The 22694-nt window shown below is 38.5% G+C and overlaps 1 protein-coding gene across 3 annotated transcripts in view; it reads right to left on the bottom strand.

Moving 5' to 3' along the window:
• The window catches only part of KCNMB2 (potassium calcium-activated channel subfamily M regulatory beta subunit 2), a 241244-nt gene that overhangs the window by 25300 nt on the left and 193250 nt on the right, over positions 1-22694 (bottom strand). For all 3 annotated transcript variants that reach the window (XM_058730550.1, XM_058730549.1, XM_058730548.1), the window contains exon 2: positions 9091-9213. In XM_058730550.1, coding sequence (XP_058586533.1) covers positions 9091-9146 — 56 coding nt within the window. In that variant the 5' untranslated portion in view covers positions 9147-9213. The remainder of the gene's footprint in view (positions 1-9090; positions 9214-22694) is intronic.

The raw sequence follows: 22694 nt of genomic DNA, 5'->3' as shown, positions 1-22694 counted from the left end.
GGTCCTATAGCAGACTGAACTGAGTCTCTGATGAGCAAACAATTTAGAAAGAGAAGAGTATCTAGCAGAATGTGACAGAATAGGAGTAGTTGAGAATAGTTGGATTCTAGGATCTGGTGGGTGGGGGATGGCAGGCAGCAAGCTGGTTAGGTAGGCAGGGGCTGTAGGTAAAGGATCTTGTGTGTCTTCTTAAGTCAGAAGAACCATTAAAAGAATTTAAAGAATGAAATGATATAATCTCATTTGTACTTTAGGAAGATCACTCAAGTTAGTGTGGTTGATTATTTAGAAAAGTTTAAGTCTGGAGGTGGAGGCTGATTCTGGAACTCTCCCAATGTTTCAGGGGTTAGGTAAAGAGGAACTGGAAAAAAAAAAAAAAGCAGTGGCAGAGGAGATGAAAATTTAGATCTGAGCATCATTGGTTTCCAGAACAAGTAACACCATGGATTTTAATGAGATTTTCTCATCAGAGAAACAAAAGACAGTGAGGGTGCTGGATGGAACAGAGAGGGCAAGAAGACAGATCTGCAAAGGGTACGGAATGTGTGAAAGGTGAGGGGGCCTGGAGGGTGTGGGAAAGATATGAATAAAAGTAAACAATTATGTATATCTGAAGTTACTTGGGGGGGATACTTAAGAAACTCATACATAATACTTAACATACTGAATATTTATGTTTATGTCTTTCTGGTCTAATGAATACTGAGCTGCTTAACAGTGAGAGCCAGACCACATTCATCTTTGTAGGCTCAATCTCTTGGATTTATTAGGGTCACAAAATATATTCCTTTTATGTGGGCTAGATATGGCTACGATATGCTTAGATTGTGAGGTAGCCAGCATTAGGAAGCTAAATGACCAATGGAAACCAACTAAATTAGGGAAACATGGCTACAGCAGGCTCCTGTCTTCCTTTTTCTGTCAGTGTCCATTGGACTCTACCACCAACAAATTTAGTATTACTTCCAGAAAGACTTCAAACTTTTGAGACACTAAGAGCTCTCATTTCCAGACTTCAAGGAAAAGAGTCTTCTGTTACATCCTTTCGGGGATGAACCTATGGGGCAGTGGATGGCTGAGGGTCAGGTGAGCTGAAATGAGCAAAGTTGCTATATCTTTCTGTTCCAGGAACACAAAAACTGTTATCTCATATGGCAGAGCTGGGAGTGGCATTGATTAAAACAGTCATTGAGGTGGATGAAGCTAGAATGCATTATGCTAAGTGAAATAAGTCAATCAGAGAAAGCCAAATGCCATACGATTTCACTCATATGTAGAATTTAAGAAACAAAACAGATGAACATATGGGAAGGGGGGGAGAGAAAGGAGGGGAATAAACCACAAGAGGCTCTTAATGATACAGAACAAACTTTGTGTCGACAGAGGGAGGTGGGTGGGAGGTGAGCTAGACAGGTGATGGGTACTAAGAAGGGCACTTGTGATGAGCACTGGGTATTGTATGTAAGTGATGAATCACTGAATTCTACTCCTGAAACCAATATTTCACTGTATGTTAACTCACTAAAATTTAAATTAAAAAAAGAAAAAAGAAATAAACTTTCAAGGAAAACAGAACAAAACAAAAAAACCAGCCGTTTTTCTGCCTTTTGTCCATCAAAGCCTTCCATGTTTTTGAGATGTGCTTCTTCATATGTATATCCTCTTTTTCTATTACTTCCACACTTCATGTTTTCTTTTTCTTGAGCTAATAGGTGTGTGTGTGTGTGTGTGTGTGTGTGTGCGCACATATAAATTTAATTATTCTGTTTCCAATCTTTTAAAGTACATTCCATTGGGAGAAATGTGCTTTGAGTTTGGGAACAAATGGTAGTCACATTTAATATAGTCATTAACAAGAGACGTTTTGTCCATGAGCCTACTGTTATTGTAAACTTATTAATCCACAGGACTTGCCAGGAAGTCTTGAAATATTATTTTATGAGTAATAGACAAAGGATGAAAGCAAAATGATGGAGATAAAAGTAGGAGTTATTTCTTTTTAGTCCTGCCTTTAACTTACCAGATCACACAATTTCCCAGTGGTATCTTAATTTTTAATTCTTAATTTTTAATCATATTGTAGCCACTTAATTTTATTTTTTACCTGATCTATTAGCATATTGGAATTGATTAAAAACTCATTAGTGAAAAATAGAAGGAAAGAAAATTATGTGAATCATTCAGCTAAGGTAGGGTAACTTGATAACCTAAAGAGTCTTTGCGAAGTACTGCTTTTTACATTGACTACAGTATTTGGCACTAGTGCAATAATGGTAAAAATAAGTAACAAATAACTAGAATGACTCTATACATGGAGATAAAAATAGAGTTACAAAGAACTCATGGGTCATAGAATAAAACATGATAAAGTAGGACATATTTAGGACTGAATAATAACAAAACACTAAAGAGCAACTAATGGGTTGTGACTAAAGCAATACATACATTAAATACATTAAATGTAAATACATACATTAAATAAGCAATACATTAAATGCTTGTATTAGGTAAGAAAGGAGCCTAAAAATTAATGTGGTAGACATCTAACTTAGGGAGTTATAAAAAGATTAAGAAAATATATTAAAAGAAAATGCAAGAAGGAAATAATAAATAATAGAAGATAAATTATATTAAAGGATCAATGAATTCAAAATTAATTTTTTGAAAAGACTAATGAAATATACAACCTCTGACAAGACTGATCAAGAATAAAATAGAGAAGGGCCAAATAAATATTAAGAATTAAAAAACCATAAATACAGATACAACATGGATTAGAAAGATAATAGAGGATATTTAAAGCAACTTTATAGCAAGACATTTGAAAACTCTGAAATACATAATTTACTGAAATATACATTAAATTCTTTTAAATATAGAACTTACTGAAATGGATTCAGAAATAACTAGAAAATCTGAATAGTTCTAAATCATTAAAAAATTGAATCATAAAATTTAAATATCCTCATAATGGAAATCATTCTGGAGTATAGAAAAAGATGGAATGCTATCCAACCTATTTATGAGGTTAGCAAATTTTGATGCCAAAAGCAAATCGTACAACACAAAGAGGAGAGTAATGGACCAATTTCATTCATAAACATAAATGCAAACATTTAAAAAACAAGTTAGCTCACTAAATCTAGCAATATATAAAAGTGAAAACACATCATTCTCAATTTGGGGTTATCCCAGGAATATGATGTTGGTCATCATTTGATTATCAATGTAATGTATAAACATATTAAAGGGTTACCATTATATGAAGAGAAACATATTTGATAATAATTAACATCCATTCATGATAAAAACTTTTACAAAATTAGAAATAAAAATATTTTTTAAATGTTTATTTATTTTTGAGAGAGTGCAAGTGAGGGAGGGGCCAAGGGGGGTAGGTATGGAGGACCCGAAGCAGGCTCTGCACTGACAGCAGTGAGCAGGGTGTGGGGCTTGAACTCACAAACTGCAGGATCATGACCTAAACTGAAGTTGGATGCTCAACTGACCGAACCACCCAGGTGCCCCAGAAATAGAAACATTCTTAATGTGATGAAATAGAGGAAATATAGTAAACCTGATACTTAGTGGTGAAATGTTTATGAGCAGGAACAAAGCAAAGATATTCACTATTATCTGTTTTATTTGTGGTTTACTGGCTGTATAATATGGCAAGAAAAATAAATGAATTTTATATTTATTGATAAAAAAGAAGCAAAAATGTATTATTCACTAATGATATGATTGTGAAGAAAATGCAAAAGAATCTATGGATAAATTATTAAAATTAATTAGAAAATTAGTATAGTTGAAAAAGTTGATATATTTGCTTTTCCACATGCCTGTAAAAGCAGAAAATATAATTTATATTTATTCATTTTGTTTTTGAAAATATAATTTAAACATTAAAAAATCAAAACACTTAGGAATAAATCTAATGAGCTATGTGCAAGTTCTCTTTGGAGTATCTATGAAGTTTTATTGGGAAATATTAGGGAAGACAAATCAGTGTAGAGATTAATCATATTCAGTGAAAGACTTGATGACATAAAGTTGCAAATTTGCCATAAATTAATTAATGGATTTCATAAAATTCCAATAAAATTTCAAGAACTTCAATAAAAATTTCAAGTGGGGTAGGTATGACTTGACAAGCTGATTCTAAAATTTATATGGAAGTACTAACATCTAGGGATAGCAAATCCACTTCTGATTATAAAAGAACAAGGTGGGCAACTTGTCCTGTCAGATACCAAGATTTTTACAATGCAAAAGTTTGTAAGCTCAAGGGTGGTATCTGTTTGAGGTAGACAGAGTTGACCAGTGAAACAAAATGGAGATCCAAGAACATATCCACGCATGTGTGGAAACCTGATATATGATACATGTGTGCTTTTAGATCACTGGGAAAAGGATATTCTATCTAAGAAAAGGTGCTGGGCCATTTGGTTATCCATAAAGAAAAAAAATTGGATGCCTACTTCACAAAACACAAAAGTCAACTTCAGATGATTGAAGACTTAATTGTCAAAGGCACACCTACAAAATATTAAGGAAACTGAATTTGGAGTAGGAAGGGATTTTAAAATGTTCAAAAAAATGCTAACACATTAAAATAAGAACATATATTTATGAGAAGACATCATAAACAGGGTGAGGACAAACTGGGAGAAGCTATTTGCACACAATAAACAGCCAAAGGGTTAATGTAAATTTTTACAAAGAATTCCTGCAAGTCAATAAAAAGACAATCCAGTAGAAAACTTGACTTTGTATTTGAACAGGCACTTCGCAGAAAAGAACAAAGGAAACAGGCTCAATCTTATTAGTAATCCGAGAAATGGGAATCGAAGTCATAGTGCCCTCTGGATTGGTGAAAATTAAAAATCTCAAAACCTGGGGCATGTGGGTGGTTCAGTCAATTAAGCATCGGACTTGATTTTGGCTCAAGTCATGAGCTCGCAATTCATTGAGCTTGGGCTCTGTGCTGACAGTGCAAAGCCTGCTTGGGATTCTCTCTCTCCTTCTCTCTCTGTCCCTCCCCTGCTCATGCTCTCTCTCTGTCTCTCAAAATAAGTAAATAAACTTAAAAACAAAGTCTGAAAACCCTATGTAAGGTTGTAGAGCAATGAAATGACATTAATGGCTGCTGTGGAAAGCAATGGCATTACCTGGTAGAGTAGAAGCTGTACATACTTTTGAACTAAATATACCCATTAGGTACATATCCTAAGAAATATTTGTACAAAGTGTACAAGAAGACATGGACAAGAGGGATTATAGCAGCATTGTTGGTACAAAAAGAACTAGAAATGATGCAAATGTCTATTAGCAATAGACTGGATGAATAAATGGTAGTATATTCATATCAGAGCAGACTACACAGCAGAGAAAATGAGATGTAGCTACCCACATTGGCACTGATAAATCATAGAAACATAATGTTTGGTGAAAAAAGTTTCAGAATAATTCATAAGGCACGATTCCATTGATATAAAGCCTCCAAACATTCAGAAGTAAACAATATATTGTTTAAAGATTCCAATGTGATAAACTGAAGAAAAAGCAAGGGGATGACAAACAGAACATTCAGGATGGTGGTTATCTCTGGGTAGGGAGGAGGGTGCTATTAGGGAAGCATCCACAAGGGCTTCAAAAATTCTGATTGCTTTATTTTTTAACCTTAATGAAGGGTGCTCAGATGCTTATTATATCATCATCGTTTGTGTGTTAACATGATGAATATTCCTTTATATCAGTTCACTATTTAATAAAAACAACCCAAAGAATATTTGATAAAAGCTTGGCTGTACTGTCCTTAGCCGATAACCTCTCTTTCCTTTAAATTCTGAATTAGTTATTGTTGATGCTGTTTTATTCTGCTGCCTGCAATTTTGGGATTAAACTAAGCTCACCTAACCAAGAAGTTTGTTCAGAGATGAAAAAGTATTCCTTCATAGTGCTGGTGCGTGGAATGGGGGATAAGGATAGAAACCAGTATTTTGCATAGAGCAGATGATCAGAACAAGGACTGGCTTTGATTTAAACAGATGGGAAAAAAATGCAAAATTGACTTTAACTTCCCTTGAGCCATAAGACATTTGGTTTCAGGATTTGGGGTGGACTTTTCCTTCTCTTTGGTTGCTCTGCCTGTCTGTAAGCTATTTCCTGATGTTCCACCTCTTGAGGAATCCCAGGGAAGCCAGTGTCCTAACAAGTTTGGCTGTGGTCTCTCGAAGAGGGTGCACGGAGTGGAGCTGAGGAGTTTTGGCTGCCTGGCCCCTGGGATCGCTGCAGGAGCCTGGCGCACAAAGGCCAGCTTTGCAGAATAAGAAAGTGGAGGTGGAACCATTGCCAGCAGGGCTGGGCAGTGCTGCCAGACAACCTACTTCATTTATTTCCAAGTAATTAACTTGAGGACCTTAATGATCTAGATTCATTATCAGCCATCATCACCTTCATTACCACCATGATTACTGCCACTAAGAGCATCTTAAGCAGCACAATAGACGCTGTTCCAAATCAGTTTTAAAATCGGAGTCTTATCCTGCAGGAGTCTGTGAATTAGGCAGTGAAGAGGAAGGTGTGGTCAAGGCAGAGGTACAGACAAATGAACCAGCATCAAACTAAGGATACTGGCTTAGTGGCAGATTCCGTTGCTGGGTTCGTGGCTGTTTTTCCATTTGTCTTTGACTTTCAAGGCTAAAACCGTGCAGATTGATTTCATAGGCCTTGGCATTCCTATCCCATAAATAAAGCTTGCTGAAAATTATTTCTTATAGTCAATAGTTTAATTATTTTAAATCTTATAGTTATTGAAATCATAACTTGAAAATAAAAAAATGAAAGTAGTAATTTAAGAGTTTCATATAATTTTAATGGTGTAGAATATGAAGCTAATTATTGGCTCCCTTTAACTGCACAAACATTGCCAACATATCATATCCACATGTTTACTGTCTCCTTTGATATGCGATTTTCAGCTGTGTTTTAATACAGTCTCCCCCGCTGCGGGCTTGGCTGTTCATTGCTGTTCCAAATGTCTCATGTTTGAAAGAGCCAATGGAAGCTCTGGGTGCAGGGGAGAGAATATGACCTTGAGTTCAAGTTCTGATTCCATCACTGGCCAGTCGTTGGACCCTTGGAAGTTATTTAAAAATCTCTGAGCCTCAGCTTCCTCATCTGTAAAATGGGCGCAATCATCTCTGTCTTATAAATTAAGAGGGCAGTTTATATAAAACATATAGTGCATAGTAATTTCTTCTCTGGTGTTAAACTTTTTGTAAAAATATTATATATATATATATATTTAATTAAATTATTCGATGAGAATAAATAGGAGGTGAAATAAGTCACGCTTCACCTTCTCTGGTGAAACCTTCAAAATCTCAGACAGGCTGGCCATTGAAAGTCACAATATTGCTCTAGAGCAGCACAATCTCTGCCATTTCTCACTATCACTGTCAGGGAATTTTTTTTTTTTTTTAAGGAAACGAGATTATATGCAAAATATGGAATTTTCAAATGACACACTGAGCTTTAGTCTTACAGTAAAGATCTTGCTGAAAAATGATTCACTTACTTGGATTGAAAGCAAATGAAAAATAACTTGATTAAGCACTGAGAAAAAGCACGTGGAAACCTACATATGAACAAACATAGCGAATTTTCAGTCCATCTTCTTGTGCTGTGTTGAGCACTAGGACTTTGTTCAAACACTAGTTGCCTCTGGGCTGTAATTTTACCTAAACATCATATCATTATTTTTCCCATAATTAAGGTAGTATAACATATTACAAAGCATTTAGAAAATGGAGAAGTAAAAAACATGTTTTTCCTTCCAGGCTTTTTCCTGTGTGTGTGTGTGTGTGTGTGTGTGTGTGTGTGTGTGTGTAGATACACAGACACATATAATGGCTGCAATCATAGATTGTATGCAATTTTTCAACTTGATTTTTCAGTTAATATGATGTCAAAGTATTTTTAAGTGCTAAGTGACATATTGCATTTCATGATTTATTTAACAGGTTTCCTGTTGTGAATACTAATGTCGCTTCCAAGTTTTTCGCCATAATATATAGTTACTGCGAAGAACAATTTTGCTTTTGGAATTTTTCAAAGGATTTCCTCTGTAGGGTAATACAGACTTTAAAAGGAAAAATGAAAGTACCAGCTCTCAAAACTGCATTCAAGTCAACCTCCTTCAGGTCCTTCCTGTGTCCAGCACCATTTATCAGGTCTGGTTTCTGTCAGCTTCTGCAGGCAGATGAGCCTTGCTTAAGTTGCAATATGCTGGTGTAGGTAGTTGTGTTTCCAACTCCACCAAACCCAAGTAATAGTATAAGGTCAACGAGGAAAAGAGAGAAGCGGCAGAAAATAAACGGAGAGAAAGCAAATATTTAAAAATGGCCAGAGAATTTTATGAATGGATGTGCTCCCTAAACACAAGTGGGAGAGCTAGACTGAGATGTGTAATTGTCGTTTTGTCTTTTATTAACATTGCCTCTGCCTTTCAATCTTTCTTCTCATTCCTCCACTCCTCCCCTACCCCATGCTACTTCTTCTTCTAAGGACGTTGAGGGCTACATGGGCTTGTCCATCCTCTTTTCACCCTCTCATAGTTTCTTCTTTCCTTCCTTGCCATATGTCTTTGAAAGGCAATTTTCATCACTTTGGTTCAGTATTTATTGAGAATTTACTGTGTGCCAGGAACAGTGGTAGGTGCTGGGGATTCACTGTGAACTACAAAGTCTGTGCTGGTCAAGAGGATGGTGGGAGGCTCTGATTGAATGGATATTCTGAAAGCAGAGCTGGAGCTAGCTAAGTGATGAATAGGTATGTGTGTTCATGGATGAAGGGCATCTATGACAGGGAATAGCCTTTGCAAAGCCATGCAGTGGGAGGGAGCACCGAGAGTGCAAGGCGGTGGGCCAGAATGTCAGAAACCCTACTCCCTCAATGTAGTGCCCGTTCCTCATTAACACTTGCCAAACATGAGGCTCAGTTGCCTCTTGCTTTCCTACTGGCGCTCTGTCTGGGTAGTTGGGTTAAATGATTCTGAAAAGCCCCCGGGAGTCCCCAGTAATTTACCTTTTCTCATCGTGTCTGTAAGATGAAGAGGTCCGGCCACTGGTCCATATAAACATCTTAGAGGATGTTGGTCCAGGGGCTGTTTTCCTTACAGTGGAAGTCCTGGAGGAATGGCGAAAAGACCTAGAAGGGGAACACACTGAAGTTAAATCCATTGCCTTGAGTGTGGGGAACTCTGTATCAGTAGCAACCAATAGCTTCGGTGGATCGACTCTCTTAGATAAGGCCAGGTTTCTGTTGCTATAGGGCAGTGGTTCTCAACCTTGGCTGCATATGAAAATTAATTGGGAATCTTTTAAAAACCAGATCCCTTCCTCAGAAATATGCATTCAATTTTTAAAAAGTTTCCTTGTTTCTAATGCACTGCTAGGGTGGAGAGCCACAGCTGAGCCACTGCTGTAGGGAAACCTGGTTAATTGATGTTAGCATCATATTCCTTCTCCACAAATCTAATTTTGGTATGGTTTCACACTCTTTGGTACACTCTATTTTGGTTCAAATTTGGATACTAAAATTCTATTTCTCCTTTCCTATTTAAACTCTTTTCCTTGATGTTGACAGATGTGCATATTGGATGACAAAACATCATCTTTTATTTTTATTTTTTATTTAAAAAAATTTTTAGTGTTTATTTTTGAGAGACAGAGAGAGAGACAGACAAAACACAAGTGGGGGAGGAGCAGAGAGAGAGGGAGACACAGAATCCGAAGCAGGCTCCAGGCTCTGAGCTGACAGCACAGAGCCCCACGTAGGGCTCGAACTCACGGACAGTGAGATCATGACCTGAGCTGAAGTTGGAGGCTCAACTGACTGAGTCACAAGGGGCCCCAAAACATCATCTTTTAAATATGCTCTGCTGTTGCCAAAGCTGTGGGTGCATTCTGTGGTGTTTGAGTCTCTGAGAAAATCACAGCAGCAGGAGCAGAAGCAGATAATCTCTGGTTCCTAGAGGCTAGGTTTATAGGATCAAGAGTCAGGATGTTAGACGAATGTTGTGTTCTCTTGGTTAGGATTTGGCTTAGGGATAAGTTTTTTCATCTCTAAGCATAGCACTGAAAGCAGTTAGCTATTATTATTTGTTTTCTGCATAATAGTCACTTTCTAGGGATTTAGAAATATGAAATATAGAAATCTTAATCACATATAAAAGTTAAAATAATATTGAGCAAATAGAACAAAGGAAGGAAGGAAAGTGATTCCTTCATGACATACAATCACTTATGACTTCATTTTTTTGGTTGAATACTATTTTAATGGGAGGCATGAGACTGGAAATATTAGCTATTATATGATATATTAGCTACTACATGCCAGGCACTTTGCATATATTATTTATTCATATATCTTGAGATGTATATTCCTATATCCACCTTGTGCTTATATAATGAAAACTGCAAGGTGGATGGTGCTATTATTTCCAGATTACAAATGATACTTCCAGGAGATTGAAATATTTGCTCAGATTTAGAAAAAGTGAAGCCATGCTTCAAAACCAATGTCTGCTTGCCTCAAATTCTCATGTTCTCTGTAGAAAGACATATTATGATCTCAGCCCAGTGAATCTCAAACTGTAATGTGCTTGTGAATTACCTGGGGGTTTTACAACAATGTGGATTCTGATTTGGTGGGGTCTGGGGTAGGGCCTGAGTTTTTGCATTAATAACACAGTCTCAGGTGATGCTGTTGTTGAATGTCTTCAGAAAATACTGAGCAGCAAGGGCTCAGAGCATGTACTTAGAGTCAGTGGTTGGTTAGAGGCCCAATTTTGTCACTATATAACTGTGTGGCCTTAGGAAAGTCACTTAATTTTGCTAGGGCTTGGTTGTTTCTTGTTTTTTTTTTTTTTAATTTTCCCAATGTTTATTTATTTTTGAGAGACAGAGAGAGACAGAGCTTGAGTAGGGAGGGGGCAGAGAGAGAGGGAGACACAATCCAAAGCAGGCTCCAGACTCCAAGCCACCAGCACAGAGCCTGATGCAGGGCTCAAACCCATGAACCGTGAGATCATGACATGAGCTGAAGTTGGATGCTTAACACACTGAGCCACCCAAGTGTCCCAGGGCTTGATTATTTTTAATCTGTAACATAGAAAGTTTGAAATAGAGAACCTTTATGATCCCTCTCAAGTCCAACATTTTGTGATTCAGTAAATGGTAGGAGGAATCCAAGCATATTCAAGTCATTGTGTACTGCCTTTCTGGGTCTAGGTCTGGGAATAGATTTCCTTCTGCAACTCTGGGGCCAGCATCCAAGAAGGAACAGGGACCATGGAGATAGCAGGGGTTTGGTAAACAGTAGATGAAGAAAGGATACACCTGAATGGAAGCCCTTAACGGTTTTAGAAAGGCTTAGAAGTTGAATCTGATAGCTATTTTTAAAAAAATGTTTATTTATTTATAAAGTTTTTCTAAATGTTTATTTATTGTTGAGACAGAGTGAGACAGAATGTGAGCAGGAGAGGGGCAGACACAGAATCCGAAGCAGGCTCCAGACTCTGAGCTATCAGCACAGAGCCCCTCATAGCTCAAACCCATGAAGTATGAGATCATGACCTGAGTTGAAGTCAGACACTTAACTGACTGAGCCACCTAGTTGCCCCTATTTATTTTTGAGAGAGAGAGAGAGAGAGAGAGAGAGAGAGAGAGAACGCATGTGGGGGTGAGGAGAGGCAGAGAGAGAGGGAGACAGAGGATCCAATGTAGGCTTTGCACTGTGAGCAGAGAGCCCTATGCAGGCTCTTGAACTCAAGAACCATGAGATCATGACCTGAGCTAAAGTCGGAAGCTTAACTGACTGAGCCACCCAGGTACCCCCAAATCTGCTAGGTCTTTAAATGACTCGGATCTGAGATACTGAAAGTTAGTTATGTTCCTTTTTGAAGATCTGTAAAACACATCAAATAGCATGGAGATTAAATCCATTACCAAAGCCAGTCAGCCTTCAGGAGATAAGAATGATTTAAATCTAAGTTGAATGAAATACTCCATAAGAATGTGGCTGGCTTAAACTTCCAGGAAGTTACTTCAGCACTGACTCTAGTGGAATCTTCTGCTCAGCTCAGTCACTCTGGAAGGACTAGGGATGTGGAGTAGACAGAAAACTGGCACACTTTGAGTTAAGGTAAAGCAATAAATTAGTGAGTTCCTGCCCTGTTACTGGTTATTAACCAGCATTTAATAGACACACCATACACATTATGGATGCTTTGAAATCATTCTAAGTGCAAAGAGCTGCAGTGATTTTAATATGCTTAGGATACTTTCAGACTGTGTGTCATTATTCTAGCATGTACCCGGCTCTGTCGTTTTAAGATATGGAAAGTGGGAGACGAAAGATATATTCATTCTAATTAACCATGTAAAGCTTGTTAGAAGGGACTCAGTGACTCCTCAGGTTAGGTCACTGAGTGGAATTGGGGTTTCTCCAGCCCAATGTCCTTTCATAAAGACAAACTGTTATTTAAAGCCTGTTAGGTTTGCTGTTAATTAAACTGAAAAGGAGTAGCTGCTTTCAGGACAACAGTATAAAGGTTCTGTGGAAGTTGAAAAAATTTCCAGGCTTCAAAGAAACTCCCAGGATATGTTAATGGAAGTTGATTTGGAGGCTCTCTGAGCTCAAAGGCAGTCCTCCTGAACTCTTAAATAATTACCTCAACTTCACTCACGTTCTAAGACAAGGAACATCTCATTTGAATTGTGATAAGAACAGTGATACAGAGACAGAAAAAAACACTTTATACAATTTTGCGACTTGGAATCCTAGCATGAGCAGAGACCTGTGTTAGTGGTGGCACGGGCTGTGGGCAGGGGGCGGAAGCCTGGATGCAGTTCCATCACGAAATGACCTAGGACTTGCAGTGAGCCTGGCAGGGCCATGACTCGTGTGACTCCAGATGAATGTGGTCGAAAACCCAGCAACCTAAAAGACCCAATCTCAGCCTTGAATGAAAACAGGGTGTCTGTGAGAATGTGACAATTTCTTTGTCTCAGGAACTTACAAAGGGCCTCTTTCATTGCTGAAGCACACCTTGACTCTGGTTTCTATCTCCTTGACTCTGTTCAAGCTTTCTCTCTGCCTCACTTCCCAGCCTGGTGAAGGAGTTTCTTTGTCTCCAGGGCTGTCTCAGATGTCACCTCTTCTGGGAAGCCTTTCTCTGACCCACGGTAGCAGCTCCCTCAGCTCTGCTCCCAATCCTTGGTACTCCACTTCTGTTAGAGCAAGGCATGGTCTCTCCTGCTTGTATGCAAATCTGCCACCCCTGCTAGGCCACAGGCCCTTCCAGGGCAGGGCTGCATCTTACATACGTTTATGGCACAATGTAGTTCACACAATGACACGCTGCTTATGTTTGCTGCCTGACTGTCCAAGTAGCCATTTGAAAGCATAATTGTTGGTATGACTCTGGCCTCCCGTGTTGTGGCTCAGTGCTGCTGGGTGCAGCTGCAGCTCCTTCCTGACCAACCCTGAGCTCAGCACAGGTTGTCATTCCTTCCCCCACTCACACCTCCTCCTGCTCCTTCTCCTGATTGTCCTGTTCCCTCTGTCTCTTTCACTGACTTGGCCAAAAGTTTCTGTTGCTTGCTGAATTGTCATCCAATAAGGTTTTCTTTAGAAAGGCAGCATGGTCCAAGGAGAGCCAGATGGGGCCTATTTGTCTGTTTGCCTCCTGGCATCACCAGCTACCAACCGTGTGACCTTGGACAAGTCAGTTTAACACCTCGGCGTCTAAATTTCCTCAACTGGAAAAATGGGAATGGTGACATTTGTTTTTCTGGGTTGCTTGGAAGATTAGTGGAGTAACAGATGCCTAAGGACCTAAAGTAAGATCGAGGCACATACTAAACATCAGTTTCTTTCTTTTTCCCCTTGTTATTAATTTTTATAGCAAATGAACGGGATTTTATCTTTTTGTAAAAAAAAATCCAATTAAGTTGCTTGGTACTTGCACATTTAGACTATTGATTTTTTTTTTTTTTTTCTGATGGGTCAGTGGCACTCAATAGAGGAAAAACAGTTTTCTGAGATACTGAGATCATGAAATCTGAAGTACTTCCTCATTCCCGTTAATTTCTGGTACGTATCCTAAGCCGGGAGAGCAAAAGACAGTGTCCCTGAACCCTGGCCACACACTACAACCACCTGAGGAAATGTCTAACAAACACTGGGTCTCCAGCCTAACCAGTGAGGATCGTTGGGGTGGGGACCTTGCACTGGAATGTTGTATAAAAGCTGCTTCAGGTGATTGTGATATGCAGCCCAGGTGAGAAACACGGCTGCAAACTCTCAGGTTCTGATTTCATTTAAGTTGAATCCTTTATGGAGACTCGCCCTGTCTCTAGAAGCTTCAGAGGGAGAGTAACATTTCTGAGTACTGTTCTGGGCAGTGGCTTCTTCACTGGAACCAGTGCCGAGGCCTCGGGGTGACAGCTGCAAGGACGAGTAGCATATGAGGCAGGGGAAGAACAAGCGGACGGATGCCGTTTTCTGGTGTCGGTGGCCTTGAGCTACGCATATGGGATACTCTTAACGCACTCTGCTTTATTAAACAGCAAGCAGGAGCCAGCAGAACTATTTAACACATAATTACATGCCTAATCTTGTGTAAAATTGTAACACTAATGACATCACAGCAGCAACTTGAAAGGTCACTCTAAGCACAGAAATTTAGGAATGCTTCTAATCTGAGAGACACTATCTTTGCAGACGGCAAATTATATGTTCTCCATAGGAACCGAGTTGTTTTGGCTTCAGGGCCTTTGGAGGGAGAAGCCAAATGTATGGTGATAATTTTAGACCTAGTGATTTAATGTAGAAAACACTGGTACATCTTAAGAGCCGCTTTAAATGTCTTTGGGATGTTTCTTTCTAAAATAAACTATGACGTCTTGTTTTAATGAGTTCATTTGGGCGTCCATTTGACGACATTTGTTAAGTGCCTGTACGTGCCAGGCACCGTACTGGGTGCTGTGGGTGCCAGGCCATCATATTTGCTCCTAAGGAGAGTGTGCAGTCTATGGAGGAGTCGGAATAACAAATCGACATTTGCACTCTACCAGAACTGCTCTTTCTAAGGGTGCTGTGACTTCCCAGTGGGCATATCTGATAGTTTCTTGTCTCTTCACATCTTATTTAACTTGCTCAGCTTACGGAATTTGACATTAATATCGTTGGTCGTTTCCTACTTCTAAGATGCTTTACAACCTTGACTTACAGGACAAGGCTCTCTTGTTTTTCTTTCTCACTCTGTAGCTGTTCCTTCCGTTTCTTTGTTGGGTGCCTGATCCTCTCTCTGCCCCCTAAATGTTAGTATCATCTGGGGGACTAGTCAGTACCATTGAAAAGCCTTGTGACCATATCTCCTAACAGGGATGTGAAAGACCTTTCTTCCCCAGTCTGATGCCTGAAAGATGGAGTGAATGGCTCTGTTTGCTGCTCAGTTGTAGAGGTAAAGAAGGGTATCGCTGAACACTAATGGCCTCTTTGAGAGGAATCAAATAAGAGAAAATGGGTTCTGTGAATTTTTTTTGCAGACTGCTTTTCAGCAGCCGGGTTGACAATGTTTGGACTCCTGTGGTTGGAGATGGGTGCAGGAGTCACTTGTGACCTGTCACATATGCTGACTGGACTGCTGCTCATGTAATCAGGATGTGTTTGACTTCTGCTTCAGGAGGACACAGCCCAACTTAAATAATGTACCTGTCCGTTAGCCTGCTGGTGACTTGGCTCACTGAGCATAGCATTTCTGAGGCTCTGGGCTTCTAATCTTCACTCTGTGGCCGAAAAGTTGTATGAATGAAGGCAAAACACTCCTTTTATCCTCAATGTTGCCATCTGTGAAAGGATGTGGAACTCAACGCTATTCTTTTAGTGAATTCAGTTCTTCACTTAACAAATACTGAAGACGTAGCATGTGACAGGCACTGAGCTGGGTGTTGGGGATATATTGTTGAACACAAAATGCATGGCCTCCCTTTTATGGACCTTACAGTCTAGAGGAGGGGCCAGATCGGCCACACAGGGGTGCATGGGGGTCTTTAAGGTAAGATTGTTACGCATGTGCATATAATGAAGCAAGTTGTACATGACATCTACAGTCACAACAGCTATCAGAAATAACTGTCTCCAGGCTTAGTTGAAAAAGCCTTGAAATTAGTTGCAGGTTGAAATCCCAGCTCTACAACACAGTAATTATATAACCTAAATACATTGTTAAACTTCTCTGAGCCTCATTTTCCTCATCAAGAAAATCGGAGTAATAACAGATATCATAAAGATTCACCATGCAGATAATTTGAAATAATGTATGACATTGAGTAGGCACTCAGTAAATGTTAGTGTTTTTCATTTGGAGGAAATAGAATCTTTTTTTCCAAATTGCCATACGAATATATCAAGTCCTTCTGTTTGAGTCATTTTAAAAAAAAAAGAGTCTTATGCAGAAATGGAACACATATTTCTACATGGGCTTAATTAGTCCACTATTCCATAATTCATTTCTTAATGAGCTTTTCAAGCAGATAATCACAACTGATGTTCAGTTTGATTCCTTCCATGCTACATATTTAAAACTAGTTTAATTGTTAAACATTCACTCTATTGGGCATCACACATACACAGCTGGTGTGAGAAAACCTGCTCATAACTCACGTGTGCCTCAGATTGGTACAAATGACAGATTTATGCTGAAACCATCCATCTCTTCTTGGTGAATATGGTTTAATTCTTCTATTTCAGTTGAAAATCAAGGATGCTAAACTATAAGAGTTTTTTTTAATAGAGAAGAACTAGAAATGCCAATAATAAACTTAAAGGTATGAGGTTCTTCTCCAGACCTATACAAATAATGCATGTATATGCATTGTTTCATGAAATACAGCAATCTGTTTGGGAGCTCTTGCTGCTTACCAGAAGAGGAAGCCGATATCCAGAAAAGTAAGTGAATTGTCTCAAGTCACAGCTATTGACTATTGATCTATAAAGTGATGATTCAGAATTTCGAACCAACCCTGTCCAACTCCAAAACCCATGCTCTCTCAACCTCTTTTGAGGTTTTGAGACCGCTTTTGCCTCCTGGCCTCCTGTTCCTCATATATAACATGAGAGAAATGAAGGAGATGAGTCTAAGTTTCCTTTCATCTGAAAAATTTTATTTCGTTCTGCTTTGGAAAATTGCATTCAAGGTCTATTCCTACAACCTGGCTTTATAATTTCACTTTGATTAGATATAACTTCTTTCTATATTACATTCTGTTAATTTTTAAAATGAAGTCTTCAGTAATGCTCATGGGAAATCTAGTAAAGTAGAGGGAGGAGAAATTAAGCACCAAATAAGGAGGCAGAATGAAATCCCCCCATGACTCTTGAAAAGGATTTCAGTGGACCTAGGCATTTCTGTAGAGTGGGACATCTTGGGTACAAACCCTGTCTTGGTGTCAGGATTCCAACAGACTCTTCTATCTAATTTCTCCCGCTCCCTATGCTGCCTCACCACACAGTTCATTTATAACTCAATTGTTAAATCACCACTCTATCCCAAGAGGGAGCTGTGATCGTCAACGCTTTAGATGCTGTAGCATATTGGTGAGAGAGACATTTTGGGGGCAAGAGAATATAGTTCATAGGTCCAACTGTGGTCATCACTGAATGGACTTTATTTAGTCCATGGTCTCTCCTAGTAGGTGCTCTGAACGGACTACTGATAATATGTGTAAAATTCTACTCCTGGAGGAAACTAGCATTCTGAACTTGCTGTTCTCAGCCTCAAATTGAGTGCCCTATCTCTTTCTTTTTGCCAACAGGATTATTCCTTTGATTTATCCTTGTCTTTAATTGCTAAATGGAATAGTGGTAAGAAACCATGAGCTCTGAAAGCAGAGTAAACTTGAGTTCATGTCCCATTTCTGCCCTTTTGCTATCAATATTACATTGGATACAAGTTAATTAACTTCTCCGAGTCTCAGTTTCCTTATCTGTGAAGTGGGAATATGATGTAATCTTCAAAATTTTTTGGTGAGGATTAATTACAACAATGAACGTGACATTATTGGCAGCTACTTATTTATATGTAGCTATTTATTTATGTGTATATAAATAAATGTTTATCTGTATATACTAATATACCTAATATGCCAAATTAATACCATTATTCTGATAAAGGGATTTGAGACAGAATTCTAAGAAATCATTGCATACTAGCTAGAAGAGATACCAGAAATATTCTAGGACATATGCCAATAATTAGTCCTGGAGATTTTAGGTTTTCTTAGATAAGCTGTTTAAGGCTTCAGGTAAAAGGCAAATGGGTCTAATTATAAAAGTAGTTTTTCATGATGCAAAGTCACTAAGTCGGCAAAGGAAAATATTTTTTTTTTCAACGTTTTTTATTTATTATTTTTGGGACAGAGAGAGACAGAGCATGAACGGGGGAGGGGCAGAGAGAGAGGGAGACACAGAATCGGAAACAGGCTCCAGGCTCCGAGCCATCAGCCCAGAGCCTGACGCGGGGCTTGAACTCACGGACCGCAAGATCGTGACCTGGCTGAAGTCGGACGCTTAACCGACTGCGCCATCCAGGCACCCCGGAAAATATTTTTTAAATTCTAAATCCTACTTTGATTTGGTGGAAGGAATTGTACTTAAAGATACAAGAAAAAAAAAAAAAAAGAACCAGCAGGAGAAATAGTGATTCCTTTTTGAAGGCCACAAGTTGAAGAAAAACCCATTCAAACTGCTTGGATTTTGTGGTGAAATACTCTTGACAATATATGTTAGATATATAGTTCCTTTTAAAATGTATGTTTTTATTATTGTCTAAAAAAGGCCTGATGTGATAATTCAATTGCTAAGGATAATTATAACATAAATAATATAATTACCTTGGAATAGGTTGCTTAAATATCTTGCATCTCCTGCATTTTGTAGCATATATGATTTTGGCTTCCACATTAAGAACTAAGAAGCCAGGAGACTAAGAGAAACCACCGAAGATGAGCGAGTGTCAGAAATTGGAATCCTACACATCTACACCTAAATAACCACCCAAATTGGAAAGAAGCAGCATGGAGGCAGATAGGATCACTTTTACTGCTCACTTTCATTTCTTCCTTGTTCTGTGATATGGGGTGAGTTAATTAACCTCTCTGAATCTCAATTTTGTTACCTGTAAAAATGAGGGGGGCTGTAATATCTACCTCCAACAATTGTTTTGGTATTAAGTGAGAAGACATGTTAAGTGTCTGGAGTATGATAGGTACTAATCAATGTAAATCTCTCTCTGAAAGGAACTGATTTCATTACCTTGTCCAACATCTGTTATCAAGACCCAGAAAAACTGCTTCTTTTCAAGCAGGGAAAAACAGCCAGTGTATATGGTTGGTGTCTCGAAAAAACAGACATCAAGCCATTAAGAAGCATTTATTGGGGCACCTGGGTGGCTCAGTCGGTTGAGCGTCCAGCTTCGGCTTAGGTCATGATCTCACAGCTTGTGAGTTTGAGCCCTGCATTGGGCTCTGTGCTGACAGCTCGGAGTCTGGAGCCTGCTTCAGATTTTGTGTCTCCGTCTCTCTCTGATCCTCCCCTGCTTATGCTCTGTTCTCAATCTCGCCCTCAAAAATAAATAAACATTAAAAAAATTTAAAAAAGCATATATTAAAAGTTGCTTCATATTAGAAGATGTTAAACATATAGGGATAAACGAAAGAAGTGATTTCCCTGTCCCTCACACCTCAGCCACTCAGTCTCCAAATTCTTGTATATAATTTCTTACTATCTCTAGAGGACCACTATTCAATGAAAGTATAATATGAACCATATAGGTAATTTTAAGTTTTCTAATAGTCACAATAAAAAAATAAAAAGAAAGAGTAGAGATTAATTATAAGAATATATTTTATTTAACCTAATATACTCCAAATTTTATCAACATGTAATAAAATAAAAATTATTAATAGAATAATTTATGCTTTGTTTTAAAAAAGAAAATGAAGGCTTTAAGATTGAGTGCCTGTTTTATACTGGTAACACAAAGCAATGCAGGCTAACCACATCTGAAGTGCTCAGTAGGCACATGTGGACAGTGGCTAGTGTTTTGGACTATTTTCAAATCTACCCTCTGTCACGACATCAATTTTTGTGACAAAAATAAAACACAAAAAGTAATCGTCATTTTCATTTATTGAGTACTTGCCATGTCATGAGTCTGGTATTTTATATGCATCACATTGACAACTACCCTATTTTATGGATGATGAAGCTGAGGCTTACAGGGATTAAATAATTTGCCCAAGGTCATACAACTTTTTAAATGACAGATCTGGCATTCAAATCCAGGTCAGTCTGATTCCACTGTCTATCATACTGTCTATCTGGTTTCCTCGAATAGCTAATTGGTTACCTGTCTTACAGCAGGACATTTTGATGTGGTTATGTCACAATAGCCACTTCAAATGTAGTGCCATTATTTTATCATTATCACCTAGTAACTTTTGTCACAGACATTCTTGACCTTCAGCAGTCTTTGAGCCTGAACCTATTCATGAGGACCAGCCAGACCCTCATTTCATTCTCAAGTCACTTAGAGGTATAGGGTTGGGGTGAGATGCAGGGATATAATAGGAGTTCAGAGTGGGTCAAGATTGCTGGTGAAAATGCCAGCATAGTCCCTAAAAGGGATGAAGTTTCCTTAGCCGAAGCCAGATCTAGGGCAGGAGCTATACAAGAGGAATCATACCAGGTAGCAAGACATCTATCAAAGACTATCGGGATCATTTGAAAAGGATTTAGGGGCTGACTTGAAAGTGCAGAGATAGAACAATCTGACTATTAATCAGAATAACAACTAAAATGAATGGAAATATAACAAATATGTTTAATTTGTGATTTCACAGTATTATTTTAAAAAGGCAACTGGTTACCACTAGAAGATGCTAGGAAACAAACTTATTACGTTGAAAATTGGTGAGTATAGGGAAAGAATCACTCATCCTATGTTTCCAATATTAACAAAAGCACTGGGAAACCAAATAGCTAAAGTAAAGTTTGTCTTTATAGAAATATTTCACCTAATTAAGGAAGATTAAACTATCATCATTTTTCAGCTCTTAAGAAGCTAAAGTTCTTAGGCTTTGATCATCAATGACTGTTATCATCAAAAAAGAGTATCAGTTATGAATTAGTCTTGTGAAAAACAGAAACAAGAATAACCAAACTTGAATCTTATCAATTCTCTGGAGCCAACAAACAATTTATAGAAAACAAAGAGGACAGAAGAACATGTTATAAAATATAGTGGGGATGCAATCAATGAAATTGAGACTTTGAGAACAGATACCCTGGAGTGTTTAATAAATAATTGCTAAGATAAAATAGAGAAGGGGCCTGTAGATTAAATGAGACTTAAAAACATATTTACCCATTGCAACATTTGAATTTTATTCAGATTCTGATTTACAGACTATGAAAGGAAAAAGTCATGTTCTCTTCTGTTTTTAATCTTTATTGCAGTCCATTTCCACTAGAATTATTTTTTCTAAAGCATACTTTTAGTAAGGTTATGTCCTTACTAACATGTTAACTAACATGTTAACTAAGGTTAACATCCATCAATGGCTTTCCATTATCTGTAGGTAAACCCAAGAAATATTTCACAGGCTCTAAATACTCTAAGGAGGGTGATATAAACATGAACTTTAGGGAAGGCTTCCTAGATGAAGGGGAAGTTGATAGGCAAAGAAGAGGAAGAATATTAGACAGACGTTCTGGGAAGGGCAATCGAATATGTTCTCTGATGTGAGCATAGTATGTAGGGATTGGGTGGGAGGTTGGAACTTCATGAAGTGGAGGGTCCGTGTTGTGTAGCTAGAGTGTGAAGAGCTGTGACAACCAGGTCTCAGAGGAGTTGATCCTTGGTGCAGTGGGATACATCATTGCACTTTTCCTTTTGCTCCTTAAATATCATTATAAGATGAAGCTCTTCTTTTTGTAAATTTTTTTAAGTTTATTTATTTTGAGAGAGAGAGAACATGAGCAGGGGAGGGGTAGAGAGAGAGGGAGAGAGAGAATCCCAAGCAGGATCCAGGCCATCAGCACAGAGCCTGATGTGCGGTTTGAACCCATGAACTGTGGTATCATGACCTGAGGTGAAATCAAGAGCCAGATGTTTAACTGACTGAGCCACTCAGGCACCCCAAGATGAAGCTCTTCTTTAAAGCAGTGATTCTTAATTTTTTCCCCTTCATGACACACATTCTCATGCAGTCTACTCCATGGGCATTACCAATTTCTGAAGGTCAGGCTGCAGCATAGTCTCCCAGTTATGCACCAGCTTTAATGTGGTGGCCTTCATGACCGATCACAGTACAGTGTGTCTCGTTACCCCAGTGGAAAACCCCTCTTGTGCTGATGGTGGTAAGGTAGAGCCCAGCAACCTGTTGGCGGGAGTTTGGGTCAAGAGTGCTAGGGCTACAATGAGGAATATTCTAATTGGCTAGTCCAGAGCCAGCAGACAAATGCAGGTCCAAGACTGAAGGACAAATACAAATGTCAAGAATTATATTCAGATTCAAAGACTGGCTTTAGTGTGTTTCCAAGAGGGAAAGGTGTTCAGG

Source organism: Neofelis nebulosa, chromosome 5 (genome assembly GCF_028018385.1).
Source record: "Neofelis nebulosa isolate mNeoNeb1 chromosome 5, mNeoNeb1.pri, whole genome shotgun sequence".
In the NCBI taxonomy this organism is placed as follows: domain Eukaryota; kingdom Metazoa; phylum Chordata; class Mammalia; order Carnivora; family Felidae; genus Neofelis; species Neofelis nebulosa.
Note: the sequence above shows the minus strand (reverse complement) of the source record. Positions and strands in the feature narration are given on the sequence as shown.